Source organism: Vombatus ursinus, unplaced genomic scaffold (genome assembly GCF_900497805.2).
Source record: "Vombatus ursinus unplaced genomic scaffold, bare-nosed wombat genome assembly UNPS02009173.1, whole genome shotgun sequence".
In the NCBI taxonomy this organism is placed as follows: domain Eukaryota; kingdom Metazoa; phylum Chordata; class Mammalia; order Diprotodontia; family Vombatidae; genus Vombatus; species Vombatus ursinus.
The window spans coordinates 2921004-2942130 of record NW_020948951.1 but is presented as its reverse complement, the minus strand read 5'-3'; the positions used below and the strand labels follow the sequence as shown (position 1 = coordinate 2942130).

At 52.0% G+C, this 21127-nt stretch overlaps 1 protein-coding gene across 2 annotated transcripts in view; it reads right to left on the bottom strand.

Annotated features, from left to right (window-relative positions):
• The window catches only part of PKN1 (protein kinase N1), a 19985-nt gene extending 551 nt beyond the window's left edge, over positions 1-19434 (bottom strand). Inside the window, exons 1-22 of one of the 2 annotated variants that reach the window (XM_027851031.1) lie at positions 19399-19434; positions 11677-11931; positions 9616-9937; positions 8790-8926; positions 7426-7558; positions 6962-7107; positions 6485-6695; positions 5356-5547; positions 5123-5232; positions 4822-4965; positions 4459-4534; positions 4239-4377; positions 3310-3415; positions 2971-3050; positions 2817-2892; positions 2614-2705; positions 2332-2508; positions 1774-1836; positions 1547-1623; positions 1293-1435; positions 614-721; positions 268-348 (exon numbers count right to left, since the gene is read on the bottom strand). In XM_027851031.1, coding sequence (XP_027706832.1) covers positions 268-348; positions 614-721; positions 1293-1435; positions 1547-1623; positions 1774-1836; positions 2332-2508; positions 2614-2705; positions 2817-2892; positions 2971-3050; positions 3310-3415; positions 4239-4377; positions 4459-4534; positions 4822-4965; positions 5123-5232; positions 5356-5547; positions 6485-6695; positions 6962-7107; positions 7426-7558; positions 8790-8926; positions 9616-9937; positions 11677-11931; positions 19399-19419 — 2889 coding nt within the window. In that variant the 5' untranslated portion in view covers positions 19420-19434. The remainder of the gene's footprint in view (positions 1-267; positions 349-613; positions 722-1292; positions 1436-1546; positions 1624-1773; positions 1837-2331; positions 2509-2613; positions 2706-2816; positions 2893-2970; positions 3051-3309; positions 3416-4238; positions 4378-4458; positions 4535-4821; positions 4966-5122; positions 5233-5355; positions 5548-6484; positions 6696-6961; positions 7108-7425; positions 7559-8789; positions 8927-9615; positions 9938-11676; positions 11932-19398) is intronic. The other variant, XM_027851032.1, reaches the window with a different exon arrangement.
• Positions 19435-21127: the final 1693 nt, after the last annotated feature.

Genomic DNA, 21127 nt, shown 5'->3' with positions numbered 1-21127 from the left:
CCTTCCTCAGCAACTATGAACTTGAGTGTCCCCAGAACTGATTCTTTCCACTGTCACATGTCCCTTAAACTGAACTCCACACTGTCCCTCCAATGTAATCAAGTATCTCTAGGGAAACTGAGGAAGGGGTATCATGGAGATGTGGTGAGTGGGTACAGAAGACAAGATGTAGAAGGATGGTGGAAGCAGACTGTATGGGGGCAAGGAAAACACAAAGCACAAGGAAGTGGGGAAGGTAGAGTGTCAGGAAGGAAACTGAGGTCTTACCCGGAAGAATGGCTGCTTCTTAACATCCTCAGCATCCCGCTCACCAGAGCCCAGACGTCTCTCTGGGTTCCGCCGAAGTAGCTAGGAAGAGGGTAGAGTTAGAACCTTAATCCCCACTTCCCACACTTAGCCCCCAGGAAACTAGGAATCTGGGTCCTAGGAATCTTTGGAGCTCAAAAAGCCCTCCTAGAACCAGCCCCTGCCTTGCCCTGATTGGGGGAGATAAAAAGACCCAAATATCTGATGGTGGAAGCAATAGGCAGAGGGTAGGAATGGGCCTCCAGGATCAAGAACAGGGGTGAGGGTATGCCAGGGGCTGTAGGTGTTTGAGTCCACAGGTCCTCACCCTGCGCATGATGCCAATGGCTTCTGTGGAGAGGAAGCGGGGGTAGCGGACCTCATCATTGACAATGCTGTCAAACACCTCCTCTTCGTCATCTCCAGGAAATGGGGACTAGAAGGGAGGGAATAAAAGCTTGGGAAGGGAGCTGATTCCCCGAGTTCTCTAGCCACTTTCATGTCACAAATGACCTATGCTTCCTATTGCCAAGCCTGAAATGCCCTCCCCACCTCCTCTTCCCTTCTCTAAATGCTATTCATCTTTCAGGTCTCAGGCCAAGTCTCAACTCCCTCAGGAAGCTCCTCTAACCTTGCCAGTCTGCACTCCTATAGTTCAGCCCCAATAACACTACCCTATAGGGAATCCCAATTATTTGGGTCTGTCGGAGTCTTGTCTCCCAAAGCAGGTACAGGGATAGAAGCCTCCTTTGGCTGAGTAGCCTGGGCACTGGACTTGAAGACAGGAAGACCCATATTCAAATCCTGCCTCAGAGACTTACTAGCTGAATGACACTGGGCCCCAAACTTAACTTCTCTAGGCCTCAGTTTCCTCATCTGTAAAATAAAGAGGTGAAGCTAGTTGATCGCTAAGCTACCTTACAGCTCTCAATCTACTGTCCTGATTCCCATACCATTCTAACATCTAACCAGTGTCAAGGACACCAGGAAATGGTCACAGGACTCACCTCCCCCACCAGCATCTCATAGAGCAGTACGCCCAGCCCCCACCAGTCCACTGCCCGTGTGTAAGATGTATCAGTCAGCACTTCGGGAGCCAAGAACTCTGGGGTCCCACAGAATGTGCTGGTGCGGTCACCAAAGCCCATCCCTACAGGCGGACAGCAAAGGAGGAATTGGGAAGGCATTGGAGAGAGAGATTCACTATCTCTGTGCATTGAACCCACATCCCTCCCCTCCCAAGCCAGGCGTAGGCCCTCACCCTCCTTGCAGAGCCCAAAGTCAGCAATCTTCACATAGCCTTCTGTGTCCAACAGTAAGTTGTCCAATTTCAGGTCCCTAGAGGGTTGGGGGGCAATAATTAGGGTCTCCTCCCTAGGCTAGGGACTCCAGTGCCCTGGACCTGAGTCCCACCCTGCCCTCACACCTGAGCCCAAACACTCCCCCCACATCCCTACATACATAGAAATCTGGCCTTTTCCTGCCTACCTGTAGACAATCTTGTGGTCATGCAGAAACTGCAGCCCCAGCACCACGCAAGCCGAATAGAAGCTGTGAAGAGGAAGGAAAAGAAGGTGGCTGCAGATCTGTCTGGGGTGAGGAGAGGTAGGAGAGGGTGTTTCTGGGAGAAGGAAAGAGGTTCTTGGGGGACAAGTGGAAGATGCCCAGCACGTGGGAGGAGCCCATGGTGACCAAGGAGTGTGAATATAAGGGAGGTCAGGGAATCAGCGAACAGCTAGGTGGTGCAGTGGATAGAGAGGACCTGAGTTCAAATTCAGCCTCTGACACTTACTAGTTGTGACCCTGGGCAAGACAAGCTGGAGAAGGAAACAGCAAACCACTCCAGCATCTTTGCCAAGAAAACCCCAAATGAGGCCACGAAAGAGTCGGATACCACTAATCGAGTAAACAACAACAGGGGATTGGTATGCCCGGAAGGAGTAGGGCTTCTGCAGGGGCGGATAGGGAGCACCCTGCACGGAAGGGGCTCCGAGCTTCCTTGGCCTGACAGGGTTAGGGCAGGAGTCTGGTTGGGACGTAGCTTACACAGCTCGCAGTTCCGTAAAGACGTCGCTGTGGATATGCAGCATCAGGTCCCCTCCTGCCGCGTATTCCATGACAAAGCACACATGCTCGGGGGTCTGGAAGCAGCCGAACAGGTTGACCAAGAAGGGATGGCCCGCGCCTGTCACTGCAGCCAGAATTCGCTTCTCACACATCAGGCTGAGGAAGCGGCCGGGAAGAGTCCGGGGGTCAGAGGCTCCGCCCCCAGCCCGCGTGGCTGCCTCAGACCCGCCCCCTCCAGACCCGTCCCACGTCCCGCTTTACCTCTCCACCTCATCCCGAGCCACTATGTCCCCCTTCTTCAGGGCTTTGACGGCAAAGAGCTCCCCGCTGGGCAGATACTCAGACAGTAGCACCTGGGGGCGGGCGCGCGCAGGTATGACTCAGGGCTCCAAAACCCTGAGTGGAGCCCCCACTCCAAAGAACCCAGGGTTCAGCCCGCTCAATCCCAGCCCCTCCCACCTCACCTTCCCAAAGTGGCCTCGGCCCAGGACTGCCAGGAATTTGAAGTCGTTCAGGCTCAGTGGGGATGTCCTCAGGGGGCTGTAGGGGAGAGAGGGTGTTGTGGAGACCCGGTCGTATGGATAGAAAGGGACTGGGGTGAAGGGAGGGTAGATTTACCTGGATGGGGTGGGTCCGGGAGTCTCTTTGTCTTCAGGCATTGATTCCAGGGGCTGTGGGGTGTCTTGGCTTCTGGGACTCTGGTCAAGGGAGATGAAGGGAAGTCCTAACTTTCAACTCCAAATCCCTTTTGCCCATGCTCTTTTCCCAAAAGTTCTCCATTTCTGATCAGGAAATGGAAGCCAAATAATCTGGCTTCTAATTTTGGCTGTCAGTGAGTCAGTAACACTTTGAGTGAGCCTCCACTCTCCCCTCTGTAAAACTCCCACGATCTCTAAATGTAGGGAGCTAACATAGCCAGTCAGCCAAACCCCCCATTAGTGTGAAGGGAGACCTCACCAGGGAGGAGGGGCTGGAAAGGCTGGAGGGGCTGGAGAGTAGATCCAGGGGACTTTTCTGGGCGGAGCTATCAGAGTCCAGATTCAGCTTCTCAATGGAAATATCCCTACAGAGAAAGAGGAAGAGGACACATGGGTTGTCAGTATGTCCATGGGTCCAAGCTCTTCAAATCCTTGCCCCAACTGACCTTTCTAGTCTTATTAAACATTACTCTCTAGCACTCTACAGGCTAGCCAACCAAACCTCCTCACACACAATGCTCCAGCACCTACCTCCATGCCTTGCACCGGCAATCTCCTATGCCTGGAATGCGTTCCCTCTTCACCTCTGTTTCTTAGAATCTTTAGTTTCCTTCAAGACTAAACTGAAGTGCTACTTTCTACAAAATCCATTAAACTATTAGTGCTTCCCCTTCAAAAAATTACCTTGTATCTATTTTGACCATACCTACACATGCACATCCATGTTTGTCTGCCCTAGCAAGAATATAAGCTCCATGAGGGCAGAGACTATTTTGCTTTTGTCTTTGTATCCGTAAAGCCTGGCACATAGTAGGTACTTAATAAATACTTGCTTTCTTGCTTGCTTAAGGGGTGAGGGAGAAGAACTGAAATGGATGCCTGAGTTCAGTTCCTAGTGCTTGGAGAGAATGTGAGAGTAGGGAATCCCATATGCAAGGGGTCAGAAAGATGCTGAAAGGAAAGGGTCTCAGATAAGGATATGAGCTAAGGTCCCTTATCCTATAAGCTTGGGCTTTGGGGGAGGGGGATCCCAGGCCCTAGGGCCCTTAGCCTATATGCTAAGGATTTGAGAAAGGGATACCAGAGCTTCTTATTCCATGTGCTCAGGTGATGAAGGTGTCAGAGCAGAAGATTCTAGTGTGATCAGAGATTGGGGAAGGGAGAGGAGCTGGATAAAAGGATTCTTACCCTGAGGTTCGGCCTTCAGCTGTCGTGGCCCCAGGGCTGAAAGTGCCTGTGGAACTGGCACTGGGAAGGAGCCGCCTAAGGAGCCGCACCCATGTGGCAATGTCAATGTTCATTTGCCGGGCTCGAATGAAAGCCTTCCCTGAGCATCAATGGGGAGAAAGGGTCATGCACCAAAGTCCTGATTCTTACCCTCTCTCCTTGCCCAAACCACCTCACTCACCCTGCTGCTTGGAGAACACCTTTTTTTGCCTCTGGAGCCGTGGGATCCGCTCAATCACTGGGTTGTGGAAGATGACCTGGGAGGAAAGGGAGATACCCCCAAACCCTGATCTCTTAGCCTAGGCCAGGACTATGAGTGGAGGACTGGGGAGAAAAGTGCTTTAGAAAGCAGGATCCTAGCAGGAGGTTTGGAAGCTGGGGGATGAACCTCCAGCAGCTGGCAGTCTTAGAGAAGGTTAGTAGCACTAGACATGTGGGAAACCATACTTTTGATAGTAGGTATTCCTAAGAAGTTTGGAGCTCTGGGAAAGGAGAAGTATAGGGATCTGAAGCTTCTGGGAGATATAGGGGTCCAAGGCCATACCTCTGCCAGAAGACAGCCTTGAGGCTCCAACTCCAATTGCACCTGATGTCTCTGGTTGTCCAGAAAATCCTCAAGCTTCAGGAACTTAAGGGCACACAGGCCACGATGGTCCCTCCAGAATACAGATAGTTCAAGCTCTCTGGCCTGGGGGGGGGGGGGGGCACGTAGATCAGAGGGGAGCTGTCCTTGGTCCTTGTGTTTCCATGGCCTTCCCTCCACCATAGCAACAGCACCACTCTAGAGTTGTGGGCCCCCTACATGCTTCCTTGTCCCTCCTGGAACCTTTTCTGCCAACACCCACCCTTTCCAGCTCCAGGGTGAAGCTCTGGTCCCAAGCATTCTGGCCACATGGCTTCCATGGTGTCTGGCCCACCACTGTGTTGTCTACCTTGAGCACAGCACTGACCTCATCTGTGAAGAGGCCATGGTGTCAGTTAGTTCCTTTTCCCCACAAATCTCCTCCCCCAACATCTACCCATGAATACTCAGCCCCAGTATTATCTTTCCCCTCAGTGTATCAGAGGAATACTCAGCTGGTTGGTTCCTCAGTCTTGATGCTGCCCCTGCCACTGAGGCTGCCACTTCTGCTATAGAGGCCCCTGGCTGGGCGGCCCAGGAAGGGGGTACGACTTTCAGGGGTGCCTGAGTTCCCTGAAGTAGGTGGAGAACTCCAAGGGACAGTCTCAGGAAGTCCACTGCAGCCCAGCACACGTACTGACAGAGTCCCTATGGGGAGAGGGAGATCAGTAGGTCACCAAAAAGGGAAAGGTTTATGACCCCTAGCTATGGCTTAGGTCCTGGGGAGGGGATGATGCAGGGACCTAGATGCAAGGGTCCTGAAGAACATTTGGAGCTGGGAGCCAGGCACTGTATTCCCAGGGGAAGCAAGGGGCAAAGTAGCTAGAAACAGAAAGTATTAGATTCAGACACTTAGAGGAAGGAACTAGACAAGGGTCTTAGGAAAGCATGGGGATTTGAGCAAGATACCAGGGAATGTGAAGGGTGGAGTTTGAAACTTAGATCTTGGAGAGTTTGAGGGGGGCTTTGTGGAGTTTATGGGGCAGAAGTACAGCTAGAAACCAGACCTCAGCGTCCTAAGGAAATGAGGGAATGGAGTTGGGATAACTATTTGGGGAGAGAATCAGGGAGAGATTTGGGGGATGCACTAGACTGAGGCAGAGGTGTTGAAGTTCAGGGTTATATGGGGGGCCGAGATGGGTGCTGGGGTCTTCAAGGCACAGAGATTCATAAATGCATTTGGGAGGATAGGAGCCAATCCCTTGGATTGGGTTGGGAGAATGAATGGGGATTCTGATGCCAGAAATGGTAGGAACCAAATGCTAAGATCCAGTAGGGCTGATAGTTTGGATAAGACTTTGTGGGCTTGGGAACCCTAATCCAGTCTGGCCACTAGAGTTAGTTCTTATAGGGTTGGTGTTTGAACAATGCAGTTAGGAAAATATGAGGGAGGCAAGTTTGGATCATCTAGAGGGAAGTGAATGGCCAAGGTTTGGACCATTTAGGGCTAGTATGCTTGGGGATAGGGATCATAGAGCTCTATGCCTAGGCCCCAGGGGATAGAGAGGCAAGGTACGGGCCATGTCCTGGGAGCCAGGCCTGGGCTAAGACGCCTAGGTGTCTGGTGTTTGGTCAGATGGTGCACCTGTGAGAGGCGAGGGTTTGCAGAGTGTGCTGTAGTGAGTGGCAGGGAAAGGGCCCAGGAGGGTGCTGAAGGCGGAAGATGAAGCCATGGCCAGTTCCTCCAGCAGCAGTCGCCCCTTGGGGTGGTCCGCGGGAAGCTCCCCAAGGCGTAGTTCCAAGGCTGCCCGAAGCAGCGCCAGCTTCTGGGTGGACTCTGTCAACTTGGCCTGGGCCTGAAGTAGGGTGGGGTATACAGGAAGGCGCGGCGCATTAGGAGGAGCAGAGGGGAGCAGAGGGGCAGAAAGGACCCTCAGACCAGGGAACCTCTCTGCCTTCACAAGCCTCGAGGGACACTTCTGCTCCTATTCCAGTTAAGCCTCCCCTGATAGGTTTCCACAATCCTTTACTCCCGCCCACCCCAGACCACGCCCCCACAGGCCCATCCCTTTGGCTCGAGCCCTCCAGTTGCATCTCCTTCCCACTCTCGTTAGCCAGGTACCTCGGAAATAGCCTTGCGGTCGGGGGCCTTGGCAGCACTGAGCAGGCGCAACACGTTCTTAGCCCCCTCGGCCACCGCGTGCTCCACTCGGAAGTGATGCCTTAACTCCTCGATGCGCAGCTCCACTGCCCCCAGGTCCGGGCCCCCTGTGGCCACCGAGGAGTTAACGTGCGTGTGGAAGGAGGTCTCCCCCATCCCACCAGCGGCGACGATACTCCAGGACACACATACACTGCACACCTAGCTGCAGACATACACTGGGGCTCCAGCACAATCGTACACACTAAGACAGGCTCTTCCTCCCTCCCGCCGTCCGTCCCTCCCTCCGGCTTTGGCTCTGTCTGTCCGTCTTTGTGTCTGTCTGTCTTTGCCTCCCTCCCCCCTCCCTCTTGTCTCTCTCTGGCTGGGGAAGGAGCCTGTGACTGGGGGAGGCGGGGAGGCACTTTCCCAGTGCAGGGGCTCACCCTGTGACTCCTCTGAGCCCTGGTTCTCCAGCTGCCCCGCCTGTAAGGCCCTTCGAATCTGCATGCGGATGATGTCGATCTTGGTTTTACTGTCCTGCAGCATCTGCTGGGCCGTGAGCAGTAGCTTCCGGTCCTGGAAGAGAGAGATGGAATGGGAAAAGGTGAGGGAGAAATCTCCACCCCAACCCCACCCCCCACGACTAGTAAAGAATAGGGGTGGTGGTGCCGGGTGGGGCAGTGGAGATAGAGCCTGTGTTCCTGCAGGATCGTGTGATACTTATGTTCTTGTATTGGGACATGAAGGATATGTGTGTGTGTGTGTGTGTGTGTGTGTGTGTGTGTGTGTGTGTGCCCCTGCACAGGTGTCTCCCAGGGTTGATGGACTTGTATGTCCCCCTGCCTATATTTTGAAGGGCAAGGTTCACGTAAGGTTACATGTCTGTTGATGTATGTCCTTATAGAATCATAGAAAGTCAGAACTGGAAGAGATCTTAGTGGTTTTCCAATCTAACCTCCTCATTTACAGAAGAGGCAAATGAGACCCAGAAAAGGGGGAGATCACATTACAATTCAGAAGCTGAGAAGGGGCTTCTAGTAAGTTCCCCATTCTCCCCTATACAATCGCTTTCTGGAACATCACAGTTGGAAGGGACTTGTCATTCTGCAAATGCAGAAGAAAGGGATGCTCAGAGAAGAGATGAACCAGACTCTCCCTTCCCCTTCAGCACTACTGCTGCCCAGGGAGCCCCCCAGGCCTAACCTCAGAGGGCAATCTAGCAGGGTGTAAAGAGCTCTGGATTTAGAATCCCCTGACCTGGTTAGAATCCCCATTCTGCTACAATCTCTGTTATTTCTTTATGCAAATTATTTCCCTTCTTTGAGCCTTAGTTTCTTCATCTGTAAAATAAGAGTTGAACTAGATATTCTGTAAAGCCCTGTTCAACCCTAAATCCCAGGATCCTAGAGATGAAGGGAGGGAGGATGAGGATGGGGGTTGACCAATGGGTTGGGTCTGGGTTACCCTTGCTCTTCAACAGAGCTCTACAGACTGTCTCCAACTTAGAATCATGGAATGGCAGAGCTGAAAGGCATGAGATCATCATCTCAAAGATAGGAAACTGAGGCCCAGAAAGGGAAAAGGACTTATCTGCCCAAGGTTACAATGCTACTGAACTGTAGATGCAAGGTCCTATCTCAGGTTCTCTGAGTCTGGGGTTCTTTTCACTCTAGCACAGATACATTAACTAAACCTTGGTCAAGCTAAGGTTCCCCTAGCCCTTCTTCCTCTGTCCCCCCCAGACCCAAGCAGAGGGGTTTAGGGGAGTGTCTTCCCTCCCAACCCCAGGCTTCAGCTCTGAGCTCACCTTGGTGCTGCCATTGCTGTAGGTGTGGATCATGTTTTCTGCCCCTTGCTTGACTTTGAGCTCGATGGTCAGCTGCTTCTCCAAGCCAGCCACCAGACTCAGACTGGTAGCCGAGCAGTTGGGGGACTGGGGGCCATCTGTGAAGCACAGAGAGTGGGAAGGTCAGAGTCACTTTTGCCCAGGACCCAGACAGGAGTTCCCTGGGTGGGACTGATTGATCCTGAGACACAGCAGTTTAAGCTTCCCTCTTTCTTCCTGAGGTACTAAAGAACTCTCTCTCCTCCCTCCCAAAAAAAAGTGACTAAACTAGGAACCCTAGTGTCCCAATGCCCAGTAGCTGGCTGCTTTGTTTCTGCCCTGCCTGCCTGGAGTCTGAATATTTTATGGGGAGCTGAGGTAAGGGGAGCTGCTGGTGTGGTTTCCACCCTAAGCCAGAAAGACAAGCTGGGGGCTGGGAGGCTGGAGGCCTAGAATCCTGACCCATCTATGTTCCCTCCTCACCAAACAATATTTCCTAGTGGAGACAGAGTTTAGGGACTAGGCCTAGGTTTCTTATCCCCAGCTCAAAGGACAGCCTCAAGAGATGAGGAGTGGCCTCAGGTTTTCCACATTTTATGACCACCCTGAGATGTTACATAGGTATCCCTTACTGGGGTCCTGGACCACCAGGAGTCTAGTCTTCTTTTCTCCTTGGAGCCCCTGGTATCCAGATTGCTTCTAAATTTGGACTTTCCCCATGCACAGCAAGTTCCCCCCAGGGCCCAGTCTCCCTGCTGTCTTTTGGCTTCTCAGGCCCCTTCCCCAGGGACCTCAGCACCTTGCTCACCCTGGGCCTGGCTGAGCGGGGGTTGGGCCTGGCTGGGTTCATGCAGCACCACAAGGCCATGGAGCTCCTGCAGCTGGCTGTGCAGCAGGTCCAGGCGTCGCGTGGAGCCCCTAAGCAGCAGCTCCACTGGCCCAAGGCTTCGGCCGAGGTCGGTGGTTGCCCGACGCAGGTTTTCTGCCCCCTCCTTCAGCTTCAGCTCCTTTCGGATCTCCCGTCGCAATCTTTCCACCTCCAACTCCAGTCGCTGCTGTACCCCTGGGGCTGCCAGGTCTGCTCCTGCCAGGCCTAGCTGCTCCAGCACTGACCAGCTCCCAGGCTCGCTCTGTGAAGGGGACAGGGAAAGGCCATAGCTCAGCACTCTAGGGACTCAGGATTAGGAGAACCAGAGGGCAGAGGAGGAAACATCTCATGTGGGGGACCATGTTCAGCCTCCTCTGCCTGACATGAAAGGTTCTTGAGATGGCAAGCCCAACCTCATGGGATCACGAGATTGAGAACTGGAAGAGACAGCTTAGGGAACATGCCGTCAAATCCCTTCGTTTGAAGAAGCAGAGACAGTGGAAAGGGGTTTGAGTCAGAAACACTGATCTTGAATCTCATTTCTACTACTACATAACCTCCAGCAAGTCATTCCACTTTTTCATGCCTGTTTCCATCCACCCCACCCCCCCACCATCTCCATAAAATGAGGGGATGGGACCATATGACAAGGTCCCTTCCACTTCTAAATGCTATGCTTCTTCAGCATTTTAAAGCTCCTGAAACTGTGCTCCCACCTTCACAGATCTAAAAGGACCTCAGAAATCATCTTGCCTAACCTTCTTTCATTTTACACAGGGGGAAACTGAGGCCCATGGCGAGGAAGTGACTTGCCCAAAGTCACACTGTAAGTTGCAGAGCTAGGGCTTGAACCCAGATCCTTATACTCTCTTCTTACCTTTTCCTGTGCTCCCCCAAATTCCCCTTCTCCTATCCTAGGACAGGCCAGACTCTTTCCTGCCTTGGCAGATGCAATTCCCTCCCTTTTTCTCTATCCTCAGAAGTGAAATCCCATGACCTCCAGAAAGCTAGTACTGGCTACACCAGCCCATAGCTATGTCTTTGCCCTCGGGGGACCTGTGACCCTTTAAAGCTGAACCCCATCCCTATACTAGCTCACAGTTTTCCAGAGGGGGAGGCAGGGAGTCAGGAGTCTGAGCTCCCCTGCCAGACAATGGGTAGAGCCTAGTGTCTGCCTTCCAGCCAACATAGCCCTACAAAGTGCTAGTCATACACAGAGTAGGTGGTAGGTATAGACTTCTTAGATGAAGTAGTACTACAGTACTACTTAGTACTACAGAGGGACTGTGGGGCAGGGGCCCAAGGACCCACCCCTGATTTGATAAATCCTTGGGGATCCATGTATCTCATATATCTTTGACCTCAAATATTTCTTTTCTTTTTTTGCTTAGGGGCAGAGGGATGCCTTCCTCCTCCTCCCCATCCCAACCTCCTAGAACATATTCTTTCCCCTACACTCAGAGAAGCCTTAAGTCAGAATCAGGCCTAGGGTGAAAGCTGTGTGTAACAGGGGTTCCAACAGAAAAGAAGTGTCAAGGTCCTCAGTAATCTTGGCTCAAGTGACAGTGTCACCTAAAGTCCTGGAGGGAATAACCCCAGATGATCCAGAATTCTGGTGGAGAAGTGATTTCAATAAATCCAAATTCCTGGCCAGAAGTATCCCAGGGTCACCCAGGATCCTTGTTGTGACCGACCCTTAAGCCTGACCCTGACCAAGAAAATTCCTTAATTGTCTCAGTGGGGGGCCCCAGATAGCCAGTGGTCCTGTATCCCACGTCCTGCCTGTCATCACTTCCTACTGGACTGCCCAGCCAGACCCCTTAGCTAGTGGCCCCAGAAGAAAGATATGTCATTGGCCTTGGCCTTTCTGTGTTGATAGTAGCTGGGGAGTGAAGTGAGGGAGGAGACAGACAGCTGAAAAGGATGGACAGGCAGTCCCTATCCCCAGTGCTCTGATGTCCAAGCCCCAAAGTCCCCCCAAACCCTGGCCCAGTCCCCCACCTCTAGCTCCAGGTCCGAGGGGGGCTCAGCTTCCGCCATCCTGGGTCCTTGGGAGGCTCCGCCCTCTCTTCCTGGCTGGGCCCAGAGCTCTGTGTCTGCTACTTCCTCTTTCCTGCCTGTGCCAGGCCTCTCTATGTGGGCCCCCCTGGGGGAGGGGGGAAAAGGGGGCCAGAGATGGGGGGAACACTGAGGGAGGAGCAGCATCCCTCTCCTGGACACAGACAGGACCAGCCTGCCAGACTCCAGCTGGAACATCTGGGGTCCCCCCAAAAGAACGATAAGTAAAAGGGTGAGGGTGGTCCCCCCACTTCCTCTTGCTCAAGGTTAGACTTGGGTCATCAGGGAGGGCTGGGCTAGTGTGTGTGAGGATGCCTCCTGGTGGGCCTTTTCATCTACTGCATGTCTCCACATTTGGCCATACATCCCAGTGTCCCTCTAAAGGCACAAAGAAGCTGACCTTGGCCAGGGAGATTTAGGGATCATATGATTTAGGGGTGGAATGGACTAGAAATCCTCTAGTCCAATCCCTTTATTTTACAGAAGGGTAAACTGAGGTACAGATTAGTTATGTGATATCCAAATATAGACAGAATTCAAATCATCTCTTTTTGACTCTAGAACCAGTGTTCTTTTTGTTATAACACAACTTATTAACAGGCCTTGCTCCCCTTTTCCCTGAATCCTGACGTTCTTCCCTTCCCATCCCCCTACTCCCATACCTAAGGCCTGTTCTTCCCTGTCTCTCAAACCAGACTTCCTGTTTCCTGCCAGGCTGGAGCCCACTTCCTACAGCCCTTGTGATGAGCTGGGGGGAACACGGGATCCAGAGCTAGAAGCAATCTTACAGACTATCAATACCCAATATCCTTCATTGTGTCACTGAGAAGTTAGTGACTTTTCCAAACACAGCTAGTAAGGGACCGAAGTAGGATTCAGATCAGCCCTTTCTGATTCTAAAACTAGTCTTCTGTCTCTTATAAGACCACATTATAACTGGCTCTGTGACTCCTGAGGCTGGAGGTTGGGTTCCTCTGAACCCCACATCTAATGGGATGACTCCAAGTTCAGGTCACCTTCCAAAGAAGGGCAGAGTTGGGGTGGAGAAGAGAGAAGATGGTCCTCTCCATTGTGGCAGGGGCCCCTTCCCTCCTCTACCCAGCATGGAACCCAGGAGCCACACCTCCTAGCCTGCAATTTGACCTTCTTCCTCTCCCAGCTGCCAGTCACCCAATCCCCCCAGGGCTGGGGCCAGCTGGGCCAGGCCCCACAAAGGGCCTATCGAGGCCACCCCCCCTCTACCCCTCATCCCCACTCCATTGTTCTAAGCCTGCTCTTTAACACCCCAGGCACCGAGGCCCATGCCTAAATGGAGCCTTAGAGGCCATTTAGGCTAACACTCTCATTTTACAGGTGAGGAAACTGAGGGCCAGAGAGGTTGTGACTTGCCCAAGGTCACACAGGTAATAAGTGTCAGAGGTGGGATTCAAACCTCATACTATAAAGCCACTGTATCAAGATTCCTCTTCTAGTCCCCCAAACACACAGCCTATCTCTCTGAGTTGTGACCTAGAAAAAGAGCAAATGCTGATGCTGGGGTCTTCTTGAAGCCAGGGCCTTCTAAGTCCTGCTAAGATTGGGACCCAAGAGTCCAGGTTCCCAATCTAGCCAGCTTCATTAGGGAAGAATGAAGGGAGAGAAGGACTATATTTCCTCCTCCCTCACTAACAGGATCATGAGGAGGAAGGAGGAAACTGAAGCAGGAGGAGACTTAAAGATTATCTAGTTAACCCCCTGATTTTATAGATGAGGAAACTGAAACCTGGAGGGAGAAGTAACTTGTCCAAGGTCATAGTAAGTGACAGAGCCAAGATCTGAGGTCAGGTCTTCTTGGCTCTAATTTTAGTGTTCTTTCTATCACCCTACCCCTCCAGGGGTTGGCAAAGAGGCCCTTAGAGAGGATGGCGATGGGGAGGGGGCATTGAGTTCTCCCAGTCTCCTCCTCTTCCCATGGTGCCTGCCTCCAGTCACTAATTATTAGACTCCCCCAGTCCTCCTTCTAGGGCCAGCTGAACTCAGCTGTATAAGCAGCAGGGCTGGAACCCAGTGACCTCAGTCACCCAGGAATGTGGGGCGGGGAGAAGTCACTGGGCCTGCCCCAATCCCAACTCACTCCCTGGCTAGGATGCTCAGCCTTGGGGCCTTGGAGCCTAGCTCTGCAGCTGCCCCAAGGTCAGCTAGGGTCAGGGGGAAACTTTCCCCTTCCTCCAGGCTGAAAATTGTGGCTGGATTCTGGCGGGAGTCATAGGATTTATAGGACTTAGAGCTGGAAAGACCCTTAGAGACCATCTAATCCAACCTCCTCATTTGACAGTGGGGGAAACTGAGGCCAAGAGAGGAGAAAGGACTAACTAACCTATGAACTACTGATGTTTTTGTTTGTTTGTTTTTTCAAATATATTTTTGTTACTGTATTTCAATGTAATCGGTTTTCTTTGTAATTGCATGCATTTTATTTCATGCAATTAAAAACATTATTCTCCCTAGGCCTCACCAGATTGTCAAGACTCTACCCAAAAATGGTTAAGAACTACTGGACTAGCCCAACTCGACCCAGCTTGCAAGTAGCCAAGCTGGGATGGCCAGTTCTATCTCCAGGAATCACCACTTCCTGCAGCATGGTCCCCAGGTCCCAAGCATGCCCAGGCCCTGAATCCAAGCACTACTTTACTCCTCCTACCAGCCTGCATATCATGATGTCCAGGACTCAGGCATCCCCACCCCCAATGATGTCTGGCATTTTGAATGGTTCCAAAGCTTCCTGAGAAGAAACCGGACATCCTTAACCCAGACACGGTACAGACAAACAGACAAACACGTGTTAGCATGGAGACAGGCAGACAGACAGAGGGACAGGACAGGCAATGTGGGGGGAGGGAGTTTGGGGAGGCCACTCAGAGCCAGTAGATGAGGAGGGAAGGAAGGAAAATTATTGAGCTGGGGGAGGATAGAGCAGCAGGCCCATAGATATGCCTGTGGCTCTCCTCCTACCCTCAAGGGCCTTGACAGCTAACTAACCCCTTGGCCCCTGGGGGGCGATGAATCATAGGGAGAACGGGCTCCTTCCTCCTCCAAGGACTTAAGCATCCTGAATACACAGACCTAGGCCCCACCTTCCCCATTGTGGACCCAGGCGTCCTGACTCCAGGCTCCTTTCTCCAGCCCACACACTTCCCCAAGTCTGACATGGGGCGAAGCTCCAGGTGCCCTTTGTTCTTATCCTAGAATGGGGACGAGGGGGAAGGAGAAAACAGGGGAACCTGCAGCTTCCCCCAGTTGCCCTAGGTCCATCATAAGGGGTGGGGATAAAAACAGTTGATGGAGGGATAGAGGGAGTTGGGAAGCCACCCTCTACCATCTGTTCTGGGACAGATGGGCTGAGCATAGATTCTCTCCTTCCTTACCCCAGCCCCCTTTCAGCACCACCTGAGAGTAGACTCATAGTCCATGGGGGCAGCTGTGGTATAATGGGAAGAATGTAGATTTATAGTCAGGAAACTGGAGTTCCTGTCCTACTTTTACCACTTGCTACTATGGGCTAATCATTTAGCTGGCCCCTCTCAGCCTCAGTTTCCTCTGTAAAATAAGGATATTAATACCTATACTACTGATCTTACAGGGGTAATAGGATTTAGAGCCAATAGGGCCCATAAAGACCATCTGGTTCAGCCCCTTCGTTTTCTGAGGAGGAAACTGAGGCCCAGAGAGAAGTGTCATATAGGTGGGAGAGCTGGGATCTGAACCCTCTGATTCCATATCCCAGGCTGTTTCCTGTCTGTCAGGGGAGTAAGTCATAAAGTGCCATACAAATATGAAATACTGTTAAGCTACAAACTCTCAGGTTTAGTTTCCTCCTTTGTAAAATGGAGACAACATTACTTGTGAGATTATATGAGATAATGTATGTTGAGCACTTTGTAACAATAACACATTTGTATAAATTTTAACATTGAGAAAGCACTTTGCAATCCATGAATGTTACATAAATATAAGCTGATGTTATTATTATCATCAGAAGAGAAGGGGAACTTAGAGACTGTCAAATTCAATTCTCTTATTTTATAGATGGGCAAAATTAGGTCAGTGGAGGTTGAGTAATTTACATGAGGTCACGAAGAAAGTTAGGGACAAAATTGGGACTAGAAGCATGCTTTCCCATATACTTTTCCCATGTATCTTACTGCCTCTCTTAGGGATCAGGGATCTAGAATCCTCCCCTTCTTAGTGTCCTTGGGGGGGTCAGGACTTTGCCTCAGGGTAGGGATCTGGATCCAGGCACTGGCCTTTCTGCTTTGGAGACTGGCCCGAGGCTGCCCCAGGGTCTCCTCTCAGAGGAAATGCAGTAGGAAAGAGAAGAGCTTAACTATGGCCTCAAGTCCAATCTGCAATCACAGTCTCAGAGCTGGAAGGGGCAGGGACCTTCTTAACTCTTAACTTTTTAATTAAGACTTCTGTATTCAGGATGGGAAACTAAGGCAGAACACAGTTGTCACCCTTGTTTACAGATGAGGAAACTATTCTCCCTTTAACTTGGGGATGACAGGGCCCAAATTCACACAGCATTGAACTTTTACCAAAATTGTCAGGGAACTGAGGTTATCCCTTTCCCTTTTCAGACAACCTGCTATGACTGGGGGAATGGGGGTCTAGGGTTTGGCAGTGTGAGGGGGTATATTTCTGTGTAGGACAGACCCAGCTCTTCTCCTTTCAGGACCTCCTCAGGACCCAGGAGGACTGATGCTCAGTGATCACAGACAGGATCACTGTATTCCTGGGGGATGGTGCTCCAGGGTGGGGAAACTGAGGCACAGAGAAAATCAGTCATCCCCTTTCCTCTTATGATGTTGAGAATCCAGTCTAGTGATCCTCCCCTTTGCTCCTTCTTCAGGCTTAGCTCTCCCTTCTCTTTTGGAAAGGGAAGAGGAAGAGCAGGAGATAATTTATATGCCCCCCCAGCATGTTCTTTGTCCCAGATATCTCTGTGTTCCCCCCTCCCCCAGTCCCCTGCCCACCTCATCAGTAGTGGGTTGGTGTCTAACCTTGTGCGATCGGCAGCACCAGACGCGGCTGGCTCCTCCACACGGGGGCCCTGCCATCAGCTTGGCCGAGGGGTGCTCCCTCCAGACTTGGTAGTGGGGAAGGACAGAAATGGGAGGGGTGGGGGGGGAGAATGCCACCAGGGAAGGGGAGACACAGAAGGGACAGAGGGTAAAGGAACAGGAAGGTTGCAGAAGGAGATGAAAACCCAGTTATAAAGCGACAGCTGGATAGCCAGAGGAGTTAGTTGGAGTCAGGGTGAGGGGGTGAGCAGTGATTGAAAACATTATACCTGTTTCCAGGTCCTAGGATGGTGAAACTCATGGTTCTGGGGCCTAGATCAACAGCCTAGATAGTCATTCTCAGACTTGATTGGGCCCTCAGTTATGATGTTAGAAAGGAGGGTTATCTGATGGTTAGCTGTAAACTCATAGAATGTCGGAGCTGAAAGATGCTATCTCCTTTGCTTCATAAATGGGAAAACTGAGGCCCAGAGAGGAGGGGATTTGTCTAAGGTTACTCAGAGAATCCATAGTAGAAACCTAGCAACTGAGTTTTTGGTGATGTGAATTTGTTAAGAGTTGACTATGTTCAGAAAAACCTTCTGACATCTAATTAAGGTGGAGTCTCCCACAATGCATTTCCATTAAAGTTTTCTTAAAATGCATCTATGCTCCATGAAGTGTTACATTTCTTTCTAAGTTGGATATGAATTAACTTTTTTAAAAAAAAATGGTATATCATCATTGGGGAATATGAGCAAATCTGGAAAACAAAATTTTCTTCAAGCAGTGCTCACTGAAATAGCTATATTTCATCCAAAATTTTCAGGGTCACCAAAGCTCCTAAAATTTATTGGGTTCTTACTTGGGTTTCCTGACTCCCAGCTCTTTCCACCACACCACATTGTCTCTGCAATGCAGACTCAGGGAAGAGGATATGTAGTCAGGAAGTGATCATGGAGGAGGGCACAGGAGGTAGCCTGAGTGGCTCTGGGTTCCAGATTCTAGGTTCTAGAGGGTGGTGTAGTATGGTATGATGAAGAGACTTCTGGACTCAGAGAGATGTAGGTTCGAATACTAGCTGTGTGACCATAAAGTCACTTCAGTTCTCTGAGTTTCCCTCACAGGGTTATTGTGAAGAAAGCACTTTGTCAGTCTACAGAATTGGGAGTTATTATTATTAATAATCCATTGACCAACTGTACCTTGGGCAAGATGGAGGTCTGGATTCCTAGATTATTTTTTGAGGCCTAATTAGAGTTGAAAAAGCATCTCTCAACAGGTGCCAATCAGTAGCACATGAAATTCCAGCCACAAGGTTTGAGAATCTATTGGAGGTGGGGGCCAAGGTGAGAGAGAAGCAGATCCTGATGTCCTGGCCCTGCTCAGGGCCCGGGGATTTGCCCTGTCCCTTCCCTTTCCTCTCTCTTTGAACTCTAGGGTGGAGGCCAACAGCCCACCCACTGAGCCTCAAGTTAGTCAGCCATTGCCCACGACACTCCAGTTCAAAAATGAGAAATTATTACGGACTGGGGAAGTCTGGGAGGGATTCCTGGAGGAATTAGGGCTTGAGTTAGGCAGTGTAAGATAATGGAAAGAACACTGAATTTGGAGCTGAAGAATCTGGAGTTGAACCTTGGCTCCTCTAATTGCCATGTGTTCAAACTTAGGCAAATTCCTTCTCTCTGGGCCTCAGTTTCTCCATCTGCAAAATGAGGTTGGACTAGATTATCTCTGAGCTGCCTGTCAGCTTCAAATCCTATGATCCTATGATCATTAGGTCTGGCACTGATGGCAGATGGGGAAAAAGGAGGCAGAGCTGACAGGTGGAGCTGCACCTGCTGGGGAGGCGGGGCCATGAGGAAGGCAGCCTCTGTTCTTAGACTGGGGGGTGGAGGCAGGCACAGGGACATACAAACAAATAATGGAGGAGGTGTCGACAGGCCTAAGGGCTAAGAAATACATAGTCTACCAGAAAGGGATTATATAGCTTTCCTCTCACGCCCATCCCCAGAAAATAAAGCTACTGCTGAGCTCAGGAGCACCTGGGGTCCAGAAGAATCTCCCGGACTGCTCAACTTGTGGTCTGAGCTAGGGGCTGCTCTCCAAGGTCCCCGGACTGGGGGGTAAATGGTGAGGTAGCGAGGGAATGATTTCTTCGCAGGACCAGAAGCAGAGGTCAGCCCTCTGGGCCGGGGCAGGGATGAGCAATCGCCTCCCCACTCTAGCCCTACTCACTGGGCCAGAAAGAAGAAGGCCCCAGGCCCCAGGAATCAGTCACAGGATCTCAGAGCCGGAAGGACTCGCAGGACTGACTTTGGAGACCCGGCAAGGGGGAGGAGGGATAAATCAGACACAGGAAACTTCACTGTGGCTGAGGAGTGGGTGGTTTGCATGGGAAGGATCTTAGGTGTACACGGGTGTCCCAGGTGTGGTTTCTATTTTGGGGTGGACGGGGGAGGTTGGAGAGATAAACAGTAGTACCACAAATACACAGAGGCCCCTTCCCTCGTGAAGAGATAGAGGCTCATGGTAAGGAGAAGGGTGTCTCCCCACCCAGGCTGCGGGGTCGGGCTGGAAGTGGAGGCCTGGGGCAGGTGCCTCCTTGCCACCCACAGACCTGTACCTGAAGCGCGTCGCTGGCCATCTTTCGGCTCCTTCAGCGCCCGGCTCTGCGTTCTGCTGCTGCTGCTTCCTTCTCTTCCTCCTCCTCCCTCCCGCACGCGCGCGGCAGGGTCACTCACGGCGCGAGGGCCGGACACCGAGGCTCGTCCAGGATGCCCCAGCAGGTCGCATGCACTAGGCTCGGGGCACTGCCCCGCCCCTGTTTCCAGGGTGGTGGAGGTGGTCCGGATCTCGCGCACTTTCTCCTCCCTCACCTCCCTCCCTTCTTCCCCGAGGGGAGCTTCCCCAACTCGAAGGTCCTAGGCGCGAGGAAGAGGAGGAGCAGGAGAAGAAGAAGGGGGGTAGGAGAGATGAGAGCCCTCCCGGGCGCGTTCCATCCTGTTCTTTTGGGCCGCGCGCGCGCGCGCGCGCCGCGCTCGCTACAGTCACCGCCCCCCCAACACTAGACAACCCCCGAGTCCGGCTCTCTCGCCAGTTCGAGATGTAGCCGGGATGGTCACGTGACAAAGAAAAGGGGGGATGGGGGGAGTCAGGGCCGAGCTGGGAGCGGGGTGGAGCGCGTGGGGCCTGGGGCTGCTCTCTGGCCTTGCTGGCTCCCGGGGTGGGAGTTGAGGGGAGGGACAGAGCCTGCGCTGGGTGGGGGAGGGCGAGAAGGGAGAGAGGGCGGAGCTGGCCCCCAGAACCTCCTGCCTATCTGAGGATGGTGTAGCAGAGACTCTGGGCTTCTTTACAAATTTGAGCTACATACACACCTTCCCATCCCAGCCCCACCTCGAATGTTTTCTTCCCCGCTAGGTCAAGCCCCACAGTTCTCCGCCCCGCATAAAAGGAAGCATCTGTGGACCAGCCTTGCACACCCAGTTTCCCGAGCATGCAAACCCCGTCTGCCCCACCGGGAGGCAGGGGGTCCTACAGCTGCACTTTCTTCCTTCGGCTGGTTGTAATGGGATGAGCACTGGACTTGGAGTCTGAAGACTTGAGTTCAAATACCTACAACTGCTGCTTATAAACGGAACCTCTCTGCCTCAGTTTCCTACCATGAGGGAGTAGGACTAGAAAATCTTGACCGTCCCTCTCTGCTCCCCGGGAGCTCCCGGAATCGAAGGCGGTCACAGTCGGGGAGGCAGACCAGAGACCTGTGCTTGACCTTGCCACAGTTACTCCTTGCCCCTGCGATATCACTGGGGGCACCCTGGGGCCAGCTGGGAACAGCCCTTGAGTATCTGCCAGCTCCAGGCCTAGGCTGGGCAATGAGCCCGGAGCTGCAAAGGCCCCCGGAACGGGGGAGGGGAGGTTGGAGCCCAGAACCGCCCTCTCCGCGCGCCCAAAGGGAGCAAACAAAGAACCGAATCGGGGTGAGGGGAGCGGGCGCCTCGGAGGGGGCGGAGAGAATAACTAACTCCCTCTGACCAATTGGTTTCAGTTTATAGTTTTCTCTAGGGCTGGAATCCCTGGGAACTGGGGTTGGGGTTAGTGTTTGAGAGATCATTTTTTGTTTGGTTTTGTTTTGCTGGGGTTTGTTGTTGTTTTTATTACTTCGATATCCCTTTGAAACTCAGCCGCGGAGGAGAGAGAAAGAAGCAATGCTCAGAATGTTGAAGCTAGAAGGAACCTCAGAACAGAGAACACAGATGGCTATAGATCAAAGGCAGCACTTAGTAAAGCTTAAAACATACACAAATGTGACATTATTGTATTATACATATGTCATTATTATTTTATTAGTGTGA